Below are 23488 nucleotides of genomic sequence, written 5' to 3' on the forward strand. Positions count from 1 at the left end.
AGAGCTTGAGAAGATATGCAGGGAAGAATGGGAGACACTCCCCAAATATAGGTGTTCCAAGCTTGTAGTGTTATACCCAAGAAGACTGGAGGCTGTAATCATTGCCAAAGGTGCTTGTAAAGGGTCTGAAAACCAATGTAAATGTGATTTTTCCATTTTTTTATTTTTAGATTATTTGCAAACATTTCTAAAAACATGTTTTCACTTTGATATTAATGGGGTATTGTGTGTAGATTGTGTAGATGTTTTATCCATTTTAGGCTGTAACGTAATAAAATTTGGAAAAAGTCAATGGGTCTGAATACTTTCCGAATGCACTGTATATATTTACAAAAAATATATTTGGGGGATTGGAAGTGATGCAGAAAATTACATTGATGGAACTTGGAACAATCTATCTGCAATTTTAAAGCTGATCCACCCCTCCCCCCAAACCCCTCCCCCCAAAATGTACAAAAAATAAATAAATACAAAATTTTACCCTCTCTTACCTGGCGGGCACCTCAATGTTGGAGATAGCATAGAAGTACTTGAGCAGGTTGTCTCTCTGCACGTACGTTCCCCCCAGGGCTGGCCGGAGCAGCCTCAGCCGGAGGTTAGTGAAGGTAAAGAAGTCCCTCAAGCCCTTCATACTCTCCATGCGCGTGTACAAGCTGTCCATGTTGAGCAACCTCGGTCCGGCAAACACCGCAAAACGCTCACGAACCTCGAACTTCACATTCTTATCGTTCTTCGACCCCACCCAGCGTGAGAACTGCTCAGTACAGATGACACGGGTAATATTTGCAGGCAACAGGTCACGGACAAGCTTCGGCGGCATGTTGAAGGCATCTAGACAATCATCGGCGTAGAACTGGTAGGATTGCCAAGTGCGACCATGGTCCATGGACTTCTCCAGCACCATGATGGTGGGGCGGCCGTACTCGAAGGTGATGGCGATGTCATCAGTCAACTCCAGGCTCTTGTTCCAGGCCAGGGATATGTTGGCCAAGAGGGGTTCTGGATAACGGGACCATGTAACTGTCTGCCAGTAGGTGATGCGGCCTGTGCGCTCACGGTCCTGCATCAGTTGGGGAGGGTGGGCCAGGTCCGAGTTGGAGGCATCACACTCATCACTGCACAGGTACGGGTTCTCCTGGAGAGGGGGAGGAGAGAAGGGAGTGGAGGGAGGGAGGGAGGGAGAAGGGGAAGGAGGAGAGAGGGACAAGATAATGAGTTGCTAGTGAAGGGTTGCACTCACATATCAAGAGTCTCTTGCAGGTAAGTTGGAATATACTGTGACTCAAAAAAAAACACACTGCTTCCAAGATATTGGAAAAAACACAGATTTTATTACAATAGCTGTTTTGATCTATAGTCAGGCAAAATCATCAAAGCTTAGAATGAAACATTGGGTATCTTGAAACTTTATATGCGCATTAATTTAATCAATTCAGTGAACTATACCTGCACAGAAAACTAACCAGTCAGTCAAAAGGACACAACCAGCCTATAACAAAAGCAAGTTACAGTTCTGTGGAGGCCGAGTTTATAAATCATCTGATTTATGGTGACACTGCGATAATAGAAAAAAACAACAAGCATAAGCAAAACATAGTGGACGTAGTTTGTGAAAAGCTATTCTCAGAAGAACCACTACTCAAATCCTAGCCTGAAGATATGTAGTCATACTGGTTTTCTTTCCTGCATAGTACATAGCTGTACATAGTCCATCTGTAAATAGCCCACCCAACTACCTACCTCATCCCCATATTGTTTATATTTACTTTTTGCTCTTTTGCACGCCAGTATTTCTACTTGCACATCTGCACATCTATCACTTCAGTGTTCATTTGCTAAATTGTAATTACTTCGCTACTATGGCTTATTTATTACCTTACCTCCTTACTCCATTTGCACACGCTGTATATAGATTTTTCTATTGTGTTATTGACTTTACTTTTGTTTATCCCATGTGTAACTCTGTTTTTTGTCACACTGCTTTGCTTTATCTTGGCCAGGTTGCAGTTGTAAATGAGAACTTGTTCTCAACCTGTTTAAATAAAGGTGAAATACTTTTTTTGTGTGAAAAATAGTAGTTCATTGATTGAATAATGTCACTGATTGGCCCAGAGATTCCAAATCAAATCAAATTTAATTGGTCACATGCGTGATTAGCAGATGTTATTGAGGGTGTAGCGAAATGCTTGTGCTTCTAGCTCTAACAAGTAATATCTAACAAATTACACAACGTATACCCCATACACACAAATCTAAGTAGGAATGAATTAAGACTCTATAAATATGAACGAGTGATGTCAGAGGGGAACGGACTAAGATACAGTAGAATAGTATAGAATATAATATATAAATATGAGATGAGTAATGCAAGATATGTAAATATTATTAAGTAAATGAGATACCCTAGAATAGTTTAGAAAACAGTATAACATGAGACGAGTAATGAGTAATGCCAGATATGTAAACCTTATTAAGTGACTAAGATACCGTAGAATAGTATAGAATACAGTATATACACATAAGATGAGTAATGCCAGATATGTAAACCTTATTAAAGTGACTAGTGTTCCATTCCTTAAAGTGGCCATTTCTAGTCTATGCCTACTGGCAGCAGCCTCTAATGTACTAGTGATGACTGTTTAACAGTCTGATGGCCTTGAGAAATAAGCTGTTTTTCAGTCTCTCGGTCCCAGCTTTGATGCACTTGTACTGACATCACATTCTGGATGATAGCGGGGTGATCAGGCAGTGGCTTGGGTGGTTAATGTCCTTGATGATCTTTTTGGCCTTCCTGTGACATCGGGTGCTGTAGGTGTCCTGGAGGGCGGGTAGTTTGCGTTGGGCAGACCGCACCACCCTCTGGAGAGCCTTGCGGTTGCGGGCGGTGCAGTTGCCATACCAGGCGGTGATACAGCCTGACAGGATGCTTTCAATAGTTTGTGAGGGTTTTAGGTGACAAGTCAAATTTCTTTAGCCTCCTGAGGTTGAAGAGGCTCTGTTGTGCCTTCTTCACCACACTGTCTGTGTGGGTGGTCCATTTCAGTTTGTCCGTGATGTGTATGCCAAGGAACTTGAAGCATTCCACCTTCTCCACTGCGGTCCTGTCGATGTAAATAGGGGGGTGCACCCTCTGCTGTTTCCTGTTGTCCATGATCATCTCCTTTGTTTTGTTGATGTTGAGTGAGAGGTTATTTTCCTGGCACCACACTCCCAGAGCCCTCACCTCCTCCCTGTAGGCCGTCTCGTCACTGTTGGTAATCAAGCCTACTACTGTTGTGTCGTCTGCAAACTTGATGATTGAGTTGGAGGTGTGCTTGGCCACGCAGTCATGGATGAACAGGGAGTACAGGAGGGGGATGAGCACGCACCCTTGTTGGGCCCCAGTGTTGAGGATCAGCAGAGTGGAGGTGACGTTTCCTACCTTCACCAACTGGGAGCGGCCCGTCAGGAAGTCCAGGACCCAGTTGCATAGGGTGGGGTTCAGACCCAGGGCCTCGAGCTTAATGATGAGCTTGGAGAGTACTATGGTGTTGAATGAGTTATAGTCAATAAACAGCATTCTTACATAGGTATTCTTCTTGTCCAGATGAGATAGGGCAGTGTGAAGAGTGATGGTGATTGCATCGTCTGTGGATCTATTGGGGCGGTAAGCAAATTGAAGTGGGTCTAGGGTGGCAGGTAAGGTAGAGGTGATATGATTCTTGACTAGTCTCTCAAAGCACTTCTAGATGACAGAGGTGAGTGCTGCGGGGCACGGGGGAGATAGTCATTAAGTTCAGTTACCTTTGCCTTCTTGGGAACAGGAACAATGGTGGCCATCTTGAAGGATGTGGGGACAGCAGACTGGGATAGGGAAAGATTGAATATGACCGTAAACACACCAGCCAGCTGGTCTGCGCATGCTCTGTGGACGCGGCTAGGGATGCCGTCTAGGCCATCAGCCTTGCGAGGGTTAACACGTTTAAATGTTTTACTCACGTCGGCCACGGAGAAGGAGAGCTACAGTCCATGGTAGCGGGCCGCGGCGATGGCACTGTGTTATCCTCACCCAGCTGTGTTGGGTTCAGTAGGGCACACAGTAGAACAAGTTTTTGAAACAGAAATGTATGTTTGTTGTTGTTGGACGATTTATCACACCATTTCAAAATGTTTGTTTCTGCTGAACACGGTCCTAGTGTTCCAGGCCATCAATCCTTGTTAAGAGAGGAAGAATGAAAAACCAGCAGTACAAGATATCTTGAGGCTACTGGATTGAACAGCCCTGCTATAGAAGATCTAACAGTGTGGGTGGCTATGACTTAATACTGAAACGACTGGGTCTTTTCTCCCAACAACATTAGATGAGATCCTCCCACTCTCACTAGGGAGACGTGGCACGCTTATTTCCTCTCAGATAACCTCATTAACTACTGCTGATATCACCCTCTTATTAGACGTAACACAACGAGGCACAGACACAACACAGTAAAACAGTGAGAGATGCCTGTGAAACACAACAGCTTGCTACTCCATAATACACAACTAGGGTTGCAAAACCCTAGAAACTTTCCCAAAACTCATTGGAAGATTCCAGGAATCAGCAGGAAATCCGGAATCCTCCGATCAGGATTTCCAACCGGAATCTGGCCCTAGGCCAAGAAAAGGTACACATTTTTGTCCACCCCTCACTCCTGCCTCCGATGCAGCAACCTACATTGGAGAGGATTTGTGGCCTGCCCTAAGGAAACGACCCCTGACCTCCAAATCCTATTGAAAATGATTACACTCAACTGACACTGTCACACTGTCCCAGATACACAAGGACACGTAGTTTACATAGCGGAACTGCATTAATGCAATATACAGGACAGAGTGACGGAGGGTCTGTGTAGAGAATGGCGCAAATACAGTGTTTGTGTATTTGTGGTTTACATGCTCATCTGGATCTGGTGTGGGACTGAGCAGTGATGCACTAAATGATGCACTTGAACTTATTGTCTGACCTCTCTGTTTCTTAGATAATCAGGGAGGGGGGGGAAGTATTTTGTTGTGTATGGGAGGGTTGCGTGTGAGTGGATGCGTGTTGGTATTTGTTTAACCCCCCCTCTCCCCTCCCCTTCTCTTTCCTTACCCCCTCTCCCCTCTTCTTCTCTTTCTTCTACCCTGCCCCACATAGCTACCTCCTGCCAGCAGTATGTACACACACACACACACACACACACACACACACACACACACACACACACACACACACACACACACACACACACACACACACACACACACACACACACACACACACACACACACACACACAGATCCCAGCCAACTGCTACGGCAGGTGGCCCACACCGCTAATCCCATCCAGCATTTATCCTCGCTGGGATCCTGTTGCCGCGACGATGAGCACCACGGCGATGGAACTCTGTCGCCGTAAACATGCGGCAGTGATAAGCAGGTTCCCTTTTGGGGCGGGACGCGTCCCAATCGGAGCAGAAGCTTGCTCATTCCCTTAAGCTTAGGGACCTAGATCTGGCTCAGAAAACACAATAACCATGGTCTAGAAACAATCTAACCTAAGTACGAGACTCAGTAAGAACACATGTAGTTCATTTTAGACAGTTTGCTACAGCAAATGTGAAATATTATGTGGATTATAATGAACGGCCATTTTTGTAGGGGTTGATACAGTTTTTGTTAAGGAAAATCAAGTCTGAAATTTTAAAGTGGGAATTCCAAACTTTAGAAGCATTTTTAACAAAAAATACACTACAAGTTTACATTTAATGCTGTGCAGAACAATTATCAGCAGCAAAAGAGTGATCAAATTAAGATCTTACATCTGTAAACAGTATTTTATGAGCTGATATGATGCGTCCCAATTGGAACAAAAGCTCGCTTGAGTCCTCATTCCCTACACCTGAGGGATCTAGATTTGGATACTGACACTCAAAATCTGAGAAATATATTTTTGTTGTTGTGTGATTTGGAGAATGTATAAAGCAGATGCAAATATAAATGGGCATATCCATCTTTATGAGAGGAAACACTCCAGTAAGTTACAGAGACATCCGAACATTAAACAACTATGTACCAAACATAATATTCAATTCAAACAACTCACAATATCAATACAATTTGTCTGTTTGTCTAAGAAGGAATAGGACTCAAATTCAAATGACCTACATCAAAATAAACAGAAGGCATGCTTTGTAATCTCTCTCTCTCTCGCTCTCATTCTCCTTGCCAGCAAGGGCCATAAAGTCCCGGACAGCCAAAGAACACAATGTAGTTTCTTTGGAACAATCATCCAATGAAATAACCATCCCATTAAAACAGCCCACAGTGAGACAGAGCCAGGGATATTGCTTCCTGGCTCAGTGTGTTTGTTTTGTTGTTTGCTGTGAGTTAAGATCACCAGAGGACTGTCTCCCTTGCCCTGTTGGGGAATGTGATTGTCCTGTACATAAGAAGTGTATGTCTGTTACATTTTAGTCATTTAGCAGACGCTCTTATCAAGAGTGACTTTAGGTAAAGAGTGCGTACATTTTCATTCGTCCTGGTCCCCAATGGGAATCAAACCCACAACCCTGGCGTTGCAAGTGCCATGCAGAAGCTTGGAGTAGGACATGTAGTAGAGACCCTCGTAGTGGAGAAGATATGGAGGGAATTACCCAGTGACTTAAAAAGGGTCATGGGGCAAACCAACCCGTTGTCAGCTAATGACATAGCCCAGGCGGTGGAAACATACCGATCTACAGGGGAGTTGTTAAAAGGTGACAAGGAAGAACGGAAGGATTCCACAAATCCCGTACCCCGACTCACCCCGGCGCGTCCGCTACCGAAACGTCCAAACCCCCTCCAGAGGTGGGAGAAGTCATCACCCACACAGCAGGGTCGGTGTTATAAATGCCAGTCTCCAGACCATTATGCCCCACAATGTCCCAGAAAGGACGAGTCCATGGTCACGGAGTCATCGCTGCCCATCCCGGTTCGAGAGGGCAGGATCAACACTGTTGGTTAGCAGAAATAGCCCCAGAGATTCCGGTTCGAGTAGAAGGACAAGATGTGGTAGCCATTCTCGACTCGGGATGTATGGTTACGTTAGTAGAGGAGCGGATGGTGATCTCCGCAACACTGCTACTAGACAAAGTAGCCGTGTCCTGTATCCATGGAGACACCCACTATTACCCCACCGTGAGTCTGTCTATTCTCACTCCGAAAGGAAGGTGTACAGTCAGGGCAGGGAAAGTACCCCAGCTGAAGGTGCCATTATTGATCGGGAGAGACTGTCCCCCCTCAAACAGACGGGTTGTGCGAACGCTTGAACAAAACGATCAAAAGCATGTTGAGAAGAGTGGTGTCCAGAGACGGGAAAAATTGGGACATGCTTCTCCCACACTTAATGTTTGCCCTGCGAGAAGTACCCCAGGCGTCCACTGGATTCTCCCCATTTGAATTGCTCTATGGCAGGTCCTGTAGAGGAATCCTTGACTTAGCCAAGGAGACCCAACCATGTCCCTTTCGGTCCACAATAGAACATGTTACCCTGATGAGAGACCGCCTGTCGGGAGTATGGCCCATAGTAAAGGAGCATATGGAGAAAGCGCAAAGAACCCAAGGCCGAGCCTACGATAAATCCACGACACCCTGTGAGTTCACCGTGGGGGAGAAAGTGATGGTGCTCGTGCCCACGGCTGAACACCGCTTGCTGGCGCAGTGGAGGGGGCCCTACGAGGTAATGAAAAGGGTCTCACCGGTCAATTACCTCATCAAGCAATCTGATAGAAGGAAGAAGGTCCAACTCTATCATATAAACCTGTTGAAGAAGTACCATGGAAGAGAGGAGGGGGTGGCTTTGATGGCCCTGGAGGGCAAAGGAAAAGAGGACGCTCTACCACATGTGCGCCGTGGCCAAACTCTCCTGCCGGAGCAGTCGAGACAGCTAGACAAGCTGATTATGAACTTCGGCCGGGTATTCTCTCCATTCCCAGGACAAACAGATGTCCTGTTCCACCATATCCACACTGAGCCCGGCAAGAAGGTGCATATCCGGCCTTACAGGATTCCTGAGGCTCGCCGAGTCATCGCTAAGAACGAGGTAAGGGAGATGCTGAAGATGGGTGTGATCGAGCCATCTACGAGTGAGTGGTCCAGTCCCATAGTCCTGGTCCCCAAACCTGATGGTAGTATGAGACTCTGCAAAGACTTTAGGAGCGTGAACGCCATCTCTACATTCGACGCGTATCCCATGCCCCGCGTGGATGAACTCGTGGAGCGGAATATCTGGGTACACTGTGGTGAATGGGAAAATACGCCCACAGGCAGAGAAGACCAGGGCAATTCGGGACTGGCCTCGACCCCGGACAAAGCGGGACGTTCGGGCCTTCTTAGGGATAACGGGATATTATCGCCGTTTCATCCCTGGATATGCAACCATTGCCAACCCCCTCACAAACCTCATCAAGAAAAACTTGCCAAACCGGGTAGAGTGGAAGGATGAGGCGGAAGTTGCCTTTCAATTTCTAAAAGATGGCCTGTGTTCTGATCCCATCCTACAGGCTCCGGACTTCTCACAACAGTTCATTGTGCAGGTAAAACAATCTTGAGCGTGGATTCCGATTGGTCAGACCAGCATTGAAAAGTCCGGCGCCCGATGCATCCAAGGCCCCTTTCCGCCCTCCTATTGGCAAATCTGACCACGACTCCATTTTGCTCCTCCCTTCCTATAGGCAGAAACTCAAACAGGAAGTACCCATACTAAGGACTTTTCAATGCTGGTCTGACCAATCGGAATCCACGCTCAAGATTGTTTTGATCACGCGGACTGGGATATGTTCCTTAGCTGTCACCCTAGACCCACTTCAATTTGCTTACCGCCCCTGATAGATCCACAGATGATGCAATTACCATCATACTGCATACTGCCCTATCCATCTGTTCATTGACTATAGCTCAGCATTCAACACCATAGTACCCTCCAAGCTCATCATTAAGCTTGGGGAATTGAGGCCCTGAACCCCGCCATGTGCAATTGGGTCCTGCCCCCAAGTGGTGAAGGTAGGAAACAACATATCCACTTCGCTGATCCTCAACACTGGGGCCCGACAAGGGTGCGTGCTCAGCCCCCTCACGTACTCACTGTTCACACATGACTGCGTGGCCATGCACGCTTCCAACAAAATCATCAAGTTTGCAGACAACACAACAGTAGTGGGCTTGACTACCAACAACGACGAAACAGCCTACAGAGAGGAGGTGATGGCTATCGGAGTGTGGTGTCAGGAAAACAACCTCTCACTCAACGTCAACAAAACAAAAGAGATGATCGTGGACTTCAGTTAACAGCAGAGGGAGCACCCCCCTATCCACATCAACGGGACAGCAGTGGAGAAAGTGGAAAGTTAAGTTCCTTGGTGTACACATTATGGACAAACTGAAATGGTCCACACACACAGACAGCGTGGTGAAGAAGGCGCAACAGAGCCTCTTCAACCTCAGGAGGCTGAAGAAATTTGTCTTGTCAACTAAAACCCTCACAAACTTTTACAGGTGCACTACTGAGAGGATCCTGTCGGGCTGTATCACCGCCTGGTACGGCAACTGCACTACCCACAACCACAGAGCTCTCCAGAGGGTGGCGCGGTCTGCATAACGCATCACTGGGGGCAAACTACCGGCCCTCCAGGACACCTATAGCACCCGATGTCACAGGAAGGCCAAAAAGATCATCAAGGACAACAACCAGCCCGAGCCACTGTCTTTTCACCCCACTACCATCCAGAAGGCGAGGTCAGTACAGGTGCATTAATCTCTCTGGGATATTCGGGATGGTAGCGTCCTACCTCGCCAACAGCCAGTGAAATTGCAGGGCGCCAAATTCAAAACAACAGAAATCCCATAATTAAAATTCCTCAAACATACAAGTATTTTACATTTTAAAGATAAACTTGTTGTAAATCCAGCCAGTGTCCGATTTCAAAAAGGCTTTACGACGAAAGCACACCAAACGATTATGTTAGGTCAGCACCTTATCACAGAAAAACACAGCCATTTTTCCAGCCAAAGAGAGGAGTCACAAAAAGCAGAAATAGAGATAAAATGAATCACTAACCTTTGATGATCTTCAACAGATGACACTCATAGGACTTCATGTTACACAATACATGTATGTTTTGTTCGATAAAGTTCATATTTATATCCAAAAATCTCAGTTTACATTGGCGTGTTATGTTCCGTAGTTCCAAAACATCCGGTGATTTTGCAGAGAGCCACATCAATTTACAGAAATACTCATAATAAACATTGCTAAAAGATACAATTGTTATTCATGGAATTATAGATAAACTTCTCCTTAATGCAACCGCTGTGTCAGATTTAAAAAAAGCTTTACGGAAAAAGCACAGCATGCGATAATCTGAGTACAATACTCAGACACCAAAACAAGCCAAACAGATACCCGCCATGTTGTGGAGTCAACTGAAGTCAGAAATAGCATTATAGATAATCACTTACCTTTGATGATCTTCATCAGAATGCACTCCCAGGAATCCTATTTCCACAATAAATTGTTGTTTTGTTCGATAATGTCCATTATTTATGTCCAAGTAGCTACCTTCGTTAGCACGTTTAGTACACATATCCAAACGCTCGCGCAGATCCAGGCAAACGTCGGACGAAAACTTCAAAAAGTTATATTACAGGTCGAATAAACTTGTCAAACTAAGTAGAGAATCAATCTTTAGGATGTTGTTATCATAAATATTCAATAACGTTCCAACCGGAGAATTCCTTTGTGTCTATAGAAGTAATGGAACGCAAGTCGATATCATGTGGAATGCGCATGACCAGGACCATGCACTCTGCCAGATCACTGACTCAAACAGCTCCCTTCCGGGTCAACATCACAGTAGAAGCTTCATTCAACGTTCTACAGACTGTTGACATCTAGTGCAAGGCGTAGGAAGTGCAAACAGATCCATATCCCACTGGGATTTCAATAGGCGATGAGTTGAAAATCGGCCAGCCTCAGAATTCTCACTTCCTGTTTGGATTTTTTCTCAGGTTTTTCCCTGCCATATGAGTTCTGTTATACTCACAGACTTCATTCAAACAGTTTTAGAAACTTCAGAGTGTTTTATATCCAATAGTAATAATAATATGCATATATTAGCATCTGGGACAGAGTAGGAGGCAGTTCACTCTGGGCACGCTATTCATCCAAAGTGAAAATGCTGCCCCCTATCCCTAAAAAGTTAACAATATGTTTATCTTTCATTTGCTGTATTGGACGTGTTAATGTGTGAAAGTTACATATTTCAAAAAAATATTTTAGAATTTCCCGCGCTGCCTTTTCACCGGAACGTTGTCGAGGGGTTCCGCCAGCAGAACGTGTGTCCTAGAAAGGTTAACCATACCACGTGGTTAAACTCTGAGACTATCGAACCGACAGAATAAGAACAAATCTTTGATACTAATTACTAGTCTGCAGCTAGGAATTCGATAACATTGAACGCGAAGAATGACAACCGCCGAAACATCTATTCTATAACAACATTGCTGAATGTTATTCTGAACTATCCATTCTAACCACGGCAGAGAGGGCGGACAAACTCTCCAACAGAAACTAACTTTCCAACAGTGATCACGACGACACACTGAGCGTAAATATATATATTGATTGCAATTATTCCCGAATGAGTGAGCGTTCATGTGCAAAGGATTAGCATTTCAATTGTTATAATTAGCAAATTTGTAGTGTATTTTATCTCAGTCGACCCCCACTTCCCTTTTGTCCACCAAGCCGCGATGCCGGTTTAGCCCACTAGGGCACATTCCCCTATCATTTTCTTGTAACCATATCTACCTGTTTGTTTGTGTATTTCTGTGATTATTTAGTTAGTTAATAAATAAATGATGTAAGACAATTGATGTATGGATGACTCATAGTGAAGACTGGGTTCGTGCAGATAACCGTTTGGAATGAGACTAATGTGAGATAAAGAATAATTCATTAATTAGAAGACTAATTGATCAGATAATAAAATATCTGAAAGTTATATTAGGAAAATTATAACTTTGTAATCTGAATATTTTCCTTGGTGCCCCGACTTCCTAGTTAATTACAATTACATGATTAAGTTAGTTTAATCACGTAATAATAATTACAGAGAATTTTTGATGAAAATAAGTCTTCAGTTTAATGATGCCAAAGACACGACACAGTACTCAGTCCAATTACTACTAAAAGAACACTCAGGGGGAACCACTGTTAGTCTACACCTGTTGTTTACGAAGTATGTGACAAAGAATAAACAACAATTGATTGGATTCTTATAATCTTTGGGGACATCCTGCCATTCTTGTTTACTGTAATCCCATGAGAGAATAAATCCTAACTCACTAACTATATAGACGATGTTCCAAATATTGTACTCAATCCAAGGATCAGACAGGTGAAGTGGTATCATCGGGAGGCTTAGAGGTGGTTTGAGTTCTTCACCTCAAGCTGTCTGAGCCTTGCAACAGATCCTCCTTAGTCCCACCTTGAACTGCCCAAGACTATTGATATTTTTTTTATTTTTTTTATTTCACCTTTATTTAACCAGTTAGGCTAGTTGAGAACAAGTTCTCATTTGCAACTGCGACCTGGCCAAGATAAAGCATAGCAGTGTGAACAGACAACAACACAGAGTTACACATGGAGTAATCAATAAACAAGTCAATAACATGGTAGAAAAAAGAGAATCTATATACAATGTGTGCAAAAGGCATGAGGTAGGCAATAAATCGAGTAATTACAATTTAGCAGATTATACACTGGAGTGATAAATCATCAGATGATCATGTGCAAGAAGAGATACTGGTGTGCAAAAGAGCAGAAAAGTAAATAAATAAAAGCAGTATGGGGGGTGAGGTAGGTAAATTGGGTGGGTAGTTTACAGATGGACTATGTACAGCTGCAGCGATCGGTTAGCTGCTCGGATAGCAGATTTTTAAAGTTGTTGAGGGAGATAAAAGTCTCCAACTTCAGAGATTTTTGCAATTCGTTCCAGTCGCAGGCAGCAGAGAACTGGAAGGAAAGGCGTCCAAATGAGGTTTTGGCTTTAGGGATGATCAGTGAGATACACCTGCTGGAGCGCGTGCTACGGGTGGGTGTAGCCATCGTGACCAGTGAACTGAGATAAGGCGGCACTTTACCTAGCATAGCCTTGTAGATGACCTGGAGCCAGTGGGTCTGACGACGAACATGTAGCGAGGGCCAGCCGACTAGGGCATACAGGTCGCAGTGGTGGGTCGTATAAGGTGCTTTAGTAACAAAACGGATGGCACTGTGATAGACTGCATCCAGTTTGCTGAGTAGAGTATTGGAAGCTATTTTGTAGATGACATCGCCGAAGTCGAGGATCGGTAGGATAGTCAGTTTTACTAGGGTAAGTTTGGCGGCGTGAGTGAAGGAGGCTTTGTTGCGGAATAGAAAGCCGACTCTAGATTTGATTTTGGATTGGAGATGTTTGATATGAGTCTGGAAGGAGAGTTTGCAGTCTAGCCAGACACCTAGGTACTTATAGATGTCCACATATTCTAGGTCGGAACCGTCCAGGGTGGTGATGCTACTCGGGCGTGCGGGTGCAGGCAGCGAACGGTTGAAAAGCATGCATTTGGTTTTACTAGCGTTTAAGAGCAGTTGGAGGCCACGGAAGGAGTGTTGTATGGCATTGAAGCTCGTTTGGAGGTTAGATAGCACAGTGTCCAAGGAAGGGCCGGATTAGGCCACCAACAAGCCATGTGTACCTAAACAGTATCGCGCACACACGCACTTACTAACACACACACACAAGCACACACACACTGCCTGTGTAAGCTTGTAACATGCATTACCATGAAAGCATAAAGTGAAAATGAAATGAAACATTTCCCCGACTACAGATGTAGTGTCACGCCCTGACCATAGTAAGCTGTTTTTTCTCTGTGTTGGTTGGGGCGTGATAGTGACTAGGGTCGGTCATCTAGGGTTTTTGTATGTCTATGTTGGCCTGATATGGTTCACAATCAGAGACAGCTGTTTATCGTTGTCTCTGATTGGGGATCATATTTAGGTAGCCATTTCCCTTTTGTGTTTGTGAGATCTTGACTATGTTTAGTTGCCTGTCTGCACTATTTTGTATAGCTTCACGTTTCGTTTGTGCTCTATTGTTTTGTTTTGGTGAGTTTTCAGTTTATAAAAAATATGTGGAACTTTACTCACGCTGCGCCTTGGTCTCACTCATACGACGATCATGACAGAAGATCCCACCAAAAATGGACTAAGCAGCGTGTACAGGAGGAGTGACTTGGGAGGAGATCCTGGATGGAAAAGGACCCTGGACGCAGGCCGGGGAGTATCGCCGTCCTAAGGAGGAGATAGAGGCAGCGAAAGCGGAACGGCGACGATACGAGGAGATAGCTCAACGGAGCAAGCACGAGAGGCAGCCCCAAACATTTTTGGGGGGGGGTCACACGGGGAGATTGGCGGAGTCCGGGTATAGACCTGAGCCAACTCCCTATGCTTACCGTGGGGAGCGTGTGACTGGTCAGGCACCGTGTTATGCAGTGATGCGCACAGTGTCTTCAGTACGCATTCATAGCCCGGTGCCCTCTGTTCCAGCTCCTCGCAGTTGCCGTGCTAGGTTGGGCATTCAGCCAGGACGGATTGTGCCGGCTCAGCGCTCCTGGCCTCCAGTGCGTCTCTTCAGTCCAGGATATCCTGCGCCAGCTCTACGCACGGTATCCCCAGTTCGCCAGCACAGCCCAGTGCGGCCTGTTCCAGCTCCCAGCACTTGCCGTGCTCCAGGGGGGATTCAGCCAGGAAGCGTTGTGCCAGCTCTGCGCTCCAGACCTCCAGTGCGCCTCCACGGCCCAGCATATCCTGACCGGCTTTACGCACTATGCCTCCAGTGCGCCTTCATAGCCCAGTGCGTCCTGTGCCTCCTCCCCGCACTCGCCCTGAGGTGCGTCTCATCAGCCTGGTGCCACCGGTACTGGTCCCACGCATCAGGCCTCCAGTGTGCCTCCACAGATTGGCTGAGTCAGGTTGGAGACCTGAGCCAACTCCCCGTGCTTACCGGAGGGAGCGGCGTACTGGTCAGGCACCGTGTTATGCGGTGGAGCGCACGGTGTCTCCAGTGCGCGTTCATAGCCCGGTGCGCTACATTCCATTCCAGCTCCCCGCATTGGACGGACTAGAGTGAGCATCCTGCCAGGACGGAAGGTGCCGGGCTCAGCGCATCTGGCCTCCAGTGCGTCTCCAAAGCCCAGGATATCCTGTGCCTGCCCTCAGAACCAGGCCTCCTGTATGTCTCACCAGCCTGGTAAGCCCAGTGACAGCTCCACGCACCAGGCTGCCAGTACGTCTCCTCAGTCCGTTGAGACCTGTTCCGGCTCCACGGAGGAAGCCTCCAGTGATGATCCATGGCACGAAGCCTCAAGTGATGATCCATGGCACGAAGCCTCCAGTGATGATCCATGGCACGAAGCCTTCAGTGATGATCCATGGCACGAAGCCTCCAGTGATGAGTCATGGCACAAAGCCTCCAACGACGGTCTCCAGTCCGGAGCCTCCAGCGATGGTCCCCAGTCCGGGGCCCGCAATGAGGTTCTACAGTCCGGAGCCCCCAGCGACGGTCTCCAGTCCAGAGCGCCCAGCGACGGTCTCCAGTCCGGAGCTTCCAGCGACGATCTCGAGTTCGGAGCCTCCAGCGACGGTCTCCAGTCCGGAGCCTCCAGCGACGGTCCCCAGTCCGGGTCCCGCAACGAGGGTCTCCAGTCCGGAGCCTCCAGCAACGATCACCAGTCCGGAGCTTCTAGCGACGGTCTCCAGTCTGGAGCCTCCAGCGACGGTCTCCAGTCCGGAGCTTCCAGCGACACGACGAGGGTCCCCGCACCAGAGGTGCCACCAAAGTGGGGTGAGCCAGAGGTGGAGCTGGGCCTACGTCCCGCACCAGAGCCGCCACCGCGGATAGATGCCCACCCAGACCGGCCGGAGTCCGCACCTTGAGAGGGGGGGGGGGGGGGGGGGGGGGGTACTGTCATGCCCTGACCTTAGAGAGCCTTTTTATGTCTCTATTTGGTTTGGTCAGGGTGTGATTTGGGGTGAACAGTCTATGCTTTGTTTTCTATGTTTCTTTATTTCTATGTTTTGGCCGGGTATGGTTCTCAATCAGGGACAGCTGTCTATCGTTGTCTCTGATTGGGAATCATACTTAGGTAGTCCTTTTTCCCTCCTTTCAGTGTGGGTAGTTATCTTTGTTAGTGGCACTTAGCCCTGTAAGCTTCACGGTTGTTTTCGTCGTTTGTTGTTTTGTTGGCGACATTTTCTAAAATAAAAGGAATATGTACGCTCACCACGCTGCACTTTGGTCCACTTCTTTTGACGGCCGTGACAGCTCAGGACTATTCATGTGTTGTTTATGATTGAATTATTATTGTGTTGCTTATGTTGAAACCCTATTATGTTCCTATCAATACACCATTATTGCCCTGACCAATTCCCCCAATTTTATATTTCTAACAAGTTTGTGTGGCTTATGGAAGCTAGTGGTTCTATGTTCCCAGAGTCAGATCCATCTTTAGCTGCCATTATTACTCCTTATAGAAGGTTTTTGGTGCAGGCTTTATTCCAGCCCATCTGATTTATCTAATCAAGGTCTTAATGATTAGTTGCACACTGCAGGTGGTAATCAGGTGTGTTACTACTGGCTGGTTTTACAGGAACAAGATAATCAGGATTGAAGACCTAACTCTCTCTAGGGGTTGGCGTCAGTGCCAAGGCCTGCAGGCTTTGGGTGTCCCTGTATGGATCTGTCTGCTGGCACAGGGCAGGAAAGCTTGAGAAGGGGCAGCAAAGGCAGCATGGGCAGAAGTAGCCAGGGAAGGGGCAACAAGGGTAGCCAGGACTGAGGTAGCCAGAGATGGGTTAGCCTGGGATGATGCAAAGAGGGCAGCCAGGAAAGAGGCAGCCTGGGAAGAGGCAGCCTGGGAAGGGTTATCTTGGGCAGGGGGAGGCGGCATGGCCTTGGGCCCAGTCTGGGAAAGAAGTGATCTACTGACTGTTCTCTACTCCACAACACCACCAGCTGCCATCTTCCTTTCCTTCCAGCTACTCTCTCTCCCTCCCTTTCTCACTCTCGCTCTAACTCTCTCCCCACCTCTCTCCCTCCCTCCGTTTCTCGCTCTCACTCTCTCCCCACCTCTTTCTCTTTCCCCACCTCTCTCTCTTTCTCATGTCTATTTTTAGAGCTGGCTGATTTCTACCTTCTTAAACAAACAAACTCTGTTGTGGGACCGGAAGGTTTTTTCCTTCTTCTTTCACACATGCACACACACACCGCCCCTCATCTGTCACTACACAGGCCCATACACATACATGGAGGTACTCTGTTGGTTTTGGTTCAAACCAAGTCACATGAAAGATGTACTGTACGCTAACACAGGCTTTTCATGTGTGTGACTGTGTGTGTGACTGATCCAGCTTGATACAGTACAGGTGCATCGTCCTCAATAGAAAAAGAGGGTGACCATGTTTATAGGAACTACTGTACTACTACTACTAATTAAAAACAAAAAACAATGTTTTAAGTGAGAAGAAGCCATTGGTACAAAGCCCAAAAAATTATGGAAATTCACATGAGCGCCACAATGTCTACAAAACCCATGCTCTACAAAGGTTTTCCAGCACACAGCTTTGACCTACTACATTAGCTATGTTGGTCTATTGTACTTCAAACAATGTGTATGCAGGTTGCTTAGGAGTCAAACCTTCTCAAACCGTCTAATTCAAATCAAATTGTATTTGTCACATGCGCTTCCTTACAAGCCCTTAACCAACAATGCAGTTTTAAGAAAATACCAACACTGTCACGTCCTGACCATAGTTCTTATGTGTTTTGCTTGTTTAGTGTTGGTCAGGACGTGAGCTGGGTGGGAATTCTATGTTGTGTGTCTAGTTTGTCTGTTTCTGTGTCCAGCCTAATATGGTTCTCAATCAGAGGCAGCTGTATTTCGTTGTCCCTGATTGAGAATCATATATAGGTGGCTTGTTTTGTGTTGGGGATTGTGGGTGGTTGTTTCCTGTCTCTGTGTTTTGTCTGCACCAGATAGGACTGTTTCGGTTTGCCACATTTTGTTGTTTTGTATCGTTGTAAGTGTTCTCTGTTTTTGTTTAATTAAACATGTTGAGCACTGGCTACGCTGCGTGTTGGTCCGATCCCTGCTACACTCTCTCTTCTAGTGAAGAGGGAAGGCTGCCGTTACAAACAACCAAAAAATAAAGAAATAAGAATAACAAATAATTCAAGAGCAGCAGTAAATAAATATAGCGGGGCTAAATACAAAGAATGCCGGTACTGAGTCAATATGCGGGGGCACCGGTGTCGAGGTCATTGAGGTAATATGTACATGTAGGTAGAGTTATTAAAGTGACTATGCATGGATAATAACAGAGAGTAGCAGCAGCGTAGAGGGGGGGGCAGCGGCAATGCAAATAGTCTGGGTTTGGGTAGCCATTTGATTAGCTGTTCAGGAGTCTTATGGCTTGGGGATAGAAGCTGTTTGGAAGCCTCTTGGACCTAGACTTGGCACTCCGGTATCGCTATCCGTGCGATAGCAGAGAGAACACTCTATGACTAGAGTGGCTGGAGTCTTTGACAATTTTTAGGATGGCAGGAAGCTTGGCCCCAGTGATGAACTGGGCAAGTACGCACTACCTTCTGTAGTACCTTGAGGTCGGAGGCTGAGCAGTTGCCATACCAGGCAGTGATGCAACCCGTCAGGATGCTCTCGATGGTGCAGCCGTAAAACCTTTTAAGGATCTGAGGACCCATGTCAAATCTTTTCAGTCTCCTGAGGGAGAATAGGTTTTGTCGTGCCATCTTCACAACTGTCTTGTTGTGCTGGGACTATATTAGTTTTTTGGTGATGTGGAAGCCACGGAACTTGAAGCTCTCAACTTGCTCCACTGCAGCCCCATCGATGAGAATGGGGGTGTGCTCGGCCCCCCTTTTCCTGTAGTCCACAATCATCTCCTTTGTCTAGATCACGCTGAGGGAGAGGTTGTTGTCCTTGCACCACACTGTCAGGTCTCTGACCTCCTCCCTATAGGTTGTCTCATCGTTGTTGGTGATCAGGCCTACCACTGTTGTGTCATCGGCAAACTTAATGACGGTGTTGGTGTCGTGCCTGGCCGTGCTGTCATGAGTGAACAGGGAGTACAGGAGGGGACTGACACAACCCTTTGGGGCCCCCGTGTTGAAGATCAGTGTGGCGGATGTGTTGTTATCTACCCTTACCACCTGGGGTGGCCCGTTAGGAAGTCCATGATCAAGTTGCAGAGGGAGGTGTTTAGTCCCAGGGTCCTTAGCTTAGTGATGAGCTTTGAGGGCACTATAGTGTTGAACGCTGAGCTGTAGTCAATGAATAGCATTCTCACATAGGTGTTCCTTTTGTCCAGGTATGAAAGGGCAGCGTGGAGTGCAATAGAGATTGCATCATCTGTGGATCTGTTGGGGCGGTATGCAAATTGGAGTGGGTCTAGGGTTTCTGGGATAATGGTGTTTTGAGCCATAACCAGCCTTTCGAAGCACTTCATGGCTACAGATGTGAGAGCTACGGGTTGGTAGTAATTTAGGCAGGTTACCTTAGTGTTCCTGGGCACAGGGACGATGGTGGTCTGCTTGAAACATGTTGGTATTACAGACTCAGACAGGGAGAGGGTGAACATGTCAATGAAGACACTTGCCAGTTGGTCAGCGCAAGCTCGGAGTACACATCCTGGTAATCTGTCTGGCCGTGCGGCCTTGTGAATGTTGACCTGTTTAAAGGTCTTAATCACATCGGCTGTGGAGAGCGTGATCACACAGTCGTCCTGAACAGCTGACGCTCTCATGCGCTCTTAAGTGTTACTTGCCTCGAAGCGAGCATAGAAGTTATTTTGCTTGTCTGGTAGGCTCGTGTCACTCGGCAGCTCTCGGCTGTGCTTCCCTTTGTAGTCTGTAATAGTTTGCAAGCCCTGCCACATCCGACGAGCATCGAAGCCGGTGTAGTGCGATTCGATCTTATTCCTGTATTGACGCTTTGCCTGTTTGTTGGTTTGTCGGAGGGCATAGTGGGATTTCTTATAAGCTTCCGGGTTAGAGTCCCGCTCCTTGAAAGCGGAAGCTCTACCTTTTAGCTCAGTGCGAATGTTGCCTGTAATCCATGGCTTCTGGTTGGGTATGTACATACAGTCACTGTGGGGACAACGTCATCGATGCACTTATTGATGAAGCCATTGACTGATGTGGTTTACTCCTCAATGCCATCGGAAGAATCCCTGAACATATTCCAGTCTGTGCTAGCAAAACAGTCCTGTCGTTTAGCATCTGCTTCATCCGAACACTTTTTTATAGACTGAGTTACTGGTGCTTCCTGATTAAATTTTTGCTTGTAATTAGGAATTAGGAGGATAGAATTATGGTCAGATTTGCCAAATGGAGGGCGAGGGAGAGCTTTGTATGCGTCTCTGTGTGTGGAGTAAAGGTGGTCTAGAGTTTTTTTCCCTCTGGTTGCACATTTAACATGCTGATAGAAATTTGGTAAAACTGATTTAAGTTTCCCTGCATTAAAGTCCCCGGCCACTCGGAACGCCGCCTCTGGATGAGCGTTTTCCTGTTTGCTTATGGCAGAATACAGCTCATTGAGTGCGGTTTTATTGCCTGCAATGGTCTGTGGTGGTACAAAAAATACAGATGAAAACTCTCTAGGTAGATAGTGTGATCTACAGCTTATCATGAGATACTCTACCTCAGGTGAGCAAAACCTTGAGACTTCCTTAGATATCGTGCACCAGCTGTTGTTTACAAATATGCATATGCCCTCGCCCTGTGTCTTACCAGAGGCTGCTGTTCTATCCTGCCGATAGAGTTTATAACCGGACAGCTGTATGTTATTAACGTTGTCGTTCAGCCACGACTCGGTGAAACATAAAATATTACAGTTTTTAATATCCCATTGGTAATATATATGTGCTTTCAGTTCGTTCCATTAATTTTCTATCGATTGAACGTTAGCTAGCAGGAGCGAGGGCAAAGGCAGATTAGCCGCTCGTCGCCTGATCCTCACAAGGCACCTTGATCTCTTTCCGCGAAATCTCAGTTTCCTTCTCCAGTGAATGACGGGGATGAGGGCCTGTTCAGGTGTTTGGAGTATATCCTTCCCGTCCGACTCATTAAAGAAAAACTCTTCATCCAATTCGAGGTGAGTAATCGCTGTTCTGATGTCCAGAAGATCTTTTCAGTCATAAGAGATGGTAGCAGCAACATTATGTACAGAACAAGTTACGAATAACACGAAAAAACAAATAGAATAGCACGGTTGGTTAACCTCTCTTGGGTATGTGGGACGTTAGCGTACCACCTCTTCAACAGCCAGTGAAACTGCTGGGCGCCAAATTCAAATAAAGAAATACTCATTATAAAAATTCAGAAAACAAAACATATTTTACAGAGGTTTAAAGATGAACGTCTTGTGAATCCAACCACGGTGTCAGATTTAAAAATGCTTTACGGCGAAAGCATACCTTGCGATTATTTGAGAACATAGCCCACTAGACAAATCATTACAAACAGTAACCAGCCAAGTAGAACAGAGTCAGAGTCAGAAATAGAGATAAAACGAATCCCTTACCTGTAACGGCAGTCTAAGTCGTCCTCCTCCTCAGACGAGGAGAGGCGAGAAGGATCTGAGGACCAATGTGCAGCGTGGTAATTTTCCATGATTTAATTAACACAAAATAAGACACTATACAAAATGACAAAACAAACTAACCGTCACAGTCCTAGCTGGTGCAGACAAAACACAAAGACAGGAAACAACCACCCACAATCCCCAACACAAAACAAGCCACCTATATATGATTCTCAATCAGGGACAACGATTGACAGCTGTCTCTGATTGAGAACCATATTAGGCTGAACACAGAAACAGACGAACTAGACACACAACATAGAATTCCCACCCAGCTCACGTCCTGACCAACACTAAACAAGCAAAACACATGAAGAACTATGGTCAAGAACTATGGTCAGGACGTTACATTACCTTTGATGATCTTCATATGGTTGACTCAGCAGACATTAATTTACTCAATAAATGTTTCTTTTGCTCGATAAAGTCTCTTTATATACAAAAACCTCACCTTTTGTTTGCGCGTTTTCTTCAGTAATCCACAGGCTCAAACGCAGTCAACACAGGAAGACAAAAAAATCAGAATTGTATCCGTAAAGTTCATAGAAACATGTCAAACAATGTTTATATTCAACCCTCAGGTTGTTTTTACCCTAAATAATCGATAATATTTCAACCGGACAATAACGTTGTCAATTTAAAAGGTAAACAAGAATTGCTCTCTCTCTGTCGAGCGCATGAAAAAGCTCTGCGACACTTTAGCGTCCAGTCATTCCGAATGCTCTTAATCCCTAATTTTTCAGAATACAAGCCTGAAACTATTTCTAAAGACTGTTGACATCTAGTGGAAGGCATAGAAGCAGTTTGAGTCCTAAGTCAATGGATACTGTTATGGCATTGAATAGAAAACTACAAAACCAACAAAAAAAAACGACTTCCTGAATGGATTTTTCTCAGGTTTTCGCCTGCCAAATCAGTTCTGTTATACTCACAGACACTATTTTAACAGTTTTTGAAACTTTAGAGTGTTTTCTATCCAAATATGCTAGTTATATGCATATCATATATTTTGGGCCCGAGAAGCAGGCAGTTTAAATTGGGCATGCATTTCATCCAAAATTCCGAAAGCTGCCCCCTACCCTAGTGAAGTTAAGAGCCAATAAAATGGCAGCCATCCACTCTGGCGCCATAATTCATACTCTAGAGGAGGTGCACCCACAGTAATGTATTTGTACCACATACAAGTGTCCACATACTTTTTATAATGTGTATATACGGATATATATATATATACAGTATATACACTACATGATAAAAAGTATGCGGACACCTGCTCGTCAAATATCATTAATATGGAGTTGGTCCCCCCTTTGCTGCTATAACAGCCTCCACTCTTCTGGGAAGGCTTTCCACTAGATGTTGGAACATTGCTGCGGGGACTTGCTTCCATTCAACCACAAGAACATTACTGAGGTTGGGCACTGATGTTGGACAATTAGGCATGGCTTGCAGTCGGCATTCTAATTCATCCCAAAGGTGTTCGATGGAGTTGAGGTCAGGGCTCTGTGCAGGCCAGTCAAGTTCTTCCACACCGATTTCGACAATCCATTTCTGTATGGACCTCACTTTGTGCACAGGGGCATTGTCATGCTGAAACAGGAAAGGGCCTTCTCAAAACTTTTGCTGCAAAGTTCAAATCAAATCAAATTTTATTTGTCACATACACGTGGTTAGCAGATGTTAATGCAAGTGTAGCGAAATGCTTGTGCTTCTAGTTCCGACCATGCAGTAATTTCTAACAAGTAACCTA

General features: G+C 45.9%; 1 protein-coding gene across 4 annotated transcripts in view; it reads right to left on the reverse strand.

The window, feature by feature from the left end:
• Positions 1-459: 459 nt before the first annotated feature.
• LOC129818883 (netrin-G2-like) overlaps positions 460-23488 on the reverse strand; it is a 40674-nt gene continuing 17645 nt past the window's right edge. For all 4 annotated transcript variants that reach the window (XM_055875194.1, XM_055875191.1, XM_055875192.1 and 1 more), the window contains one exon: positions 460-1135. In XM_055875194.1, coding sequence (XP_055731169.1) covers positions 488-1135 — 648 coding nt within the window. In that variant the 3' untranslated portion in view covers positions 460-487. The remainder of the gene's footprint in view (positions 1136-23488) is intronic.

This window comes from Salvelinus fontinalis, chromosome 21, assembly GCF_029448725.1.
Source record: "Salvelinus fontinalis isolate EN_2023a chromosome 21, ASM2944872v1, whole genome shotgun sequence".
NCBI lineage: Eukaryota > Metazoa > Chordata > Actinopteri > Salmoniformes > Salmonidae > Salvelinus > Salvelinus fontinalis.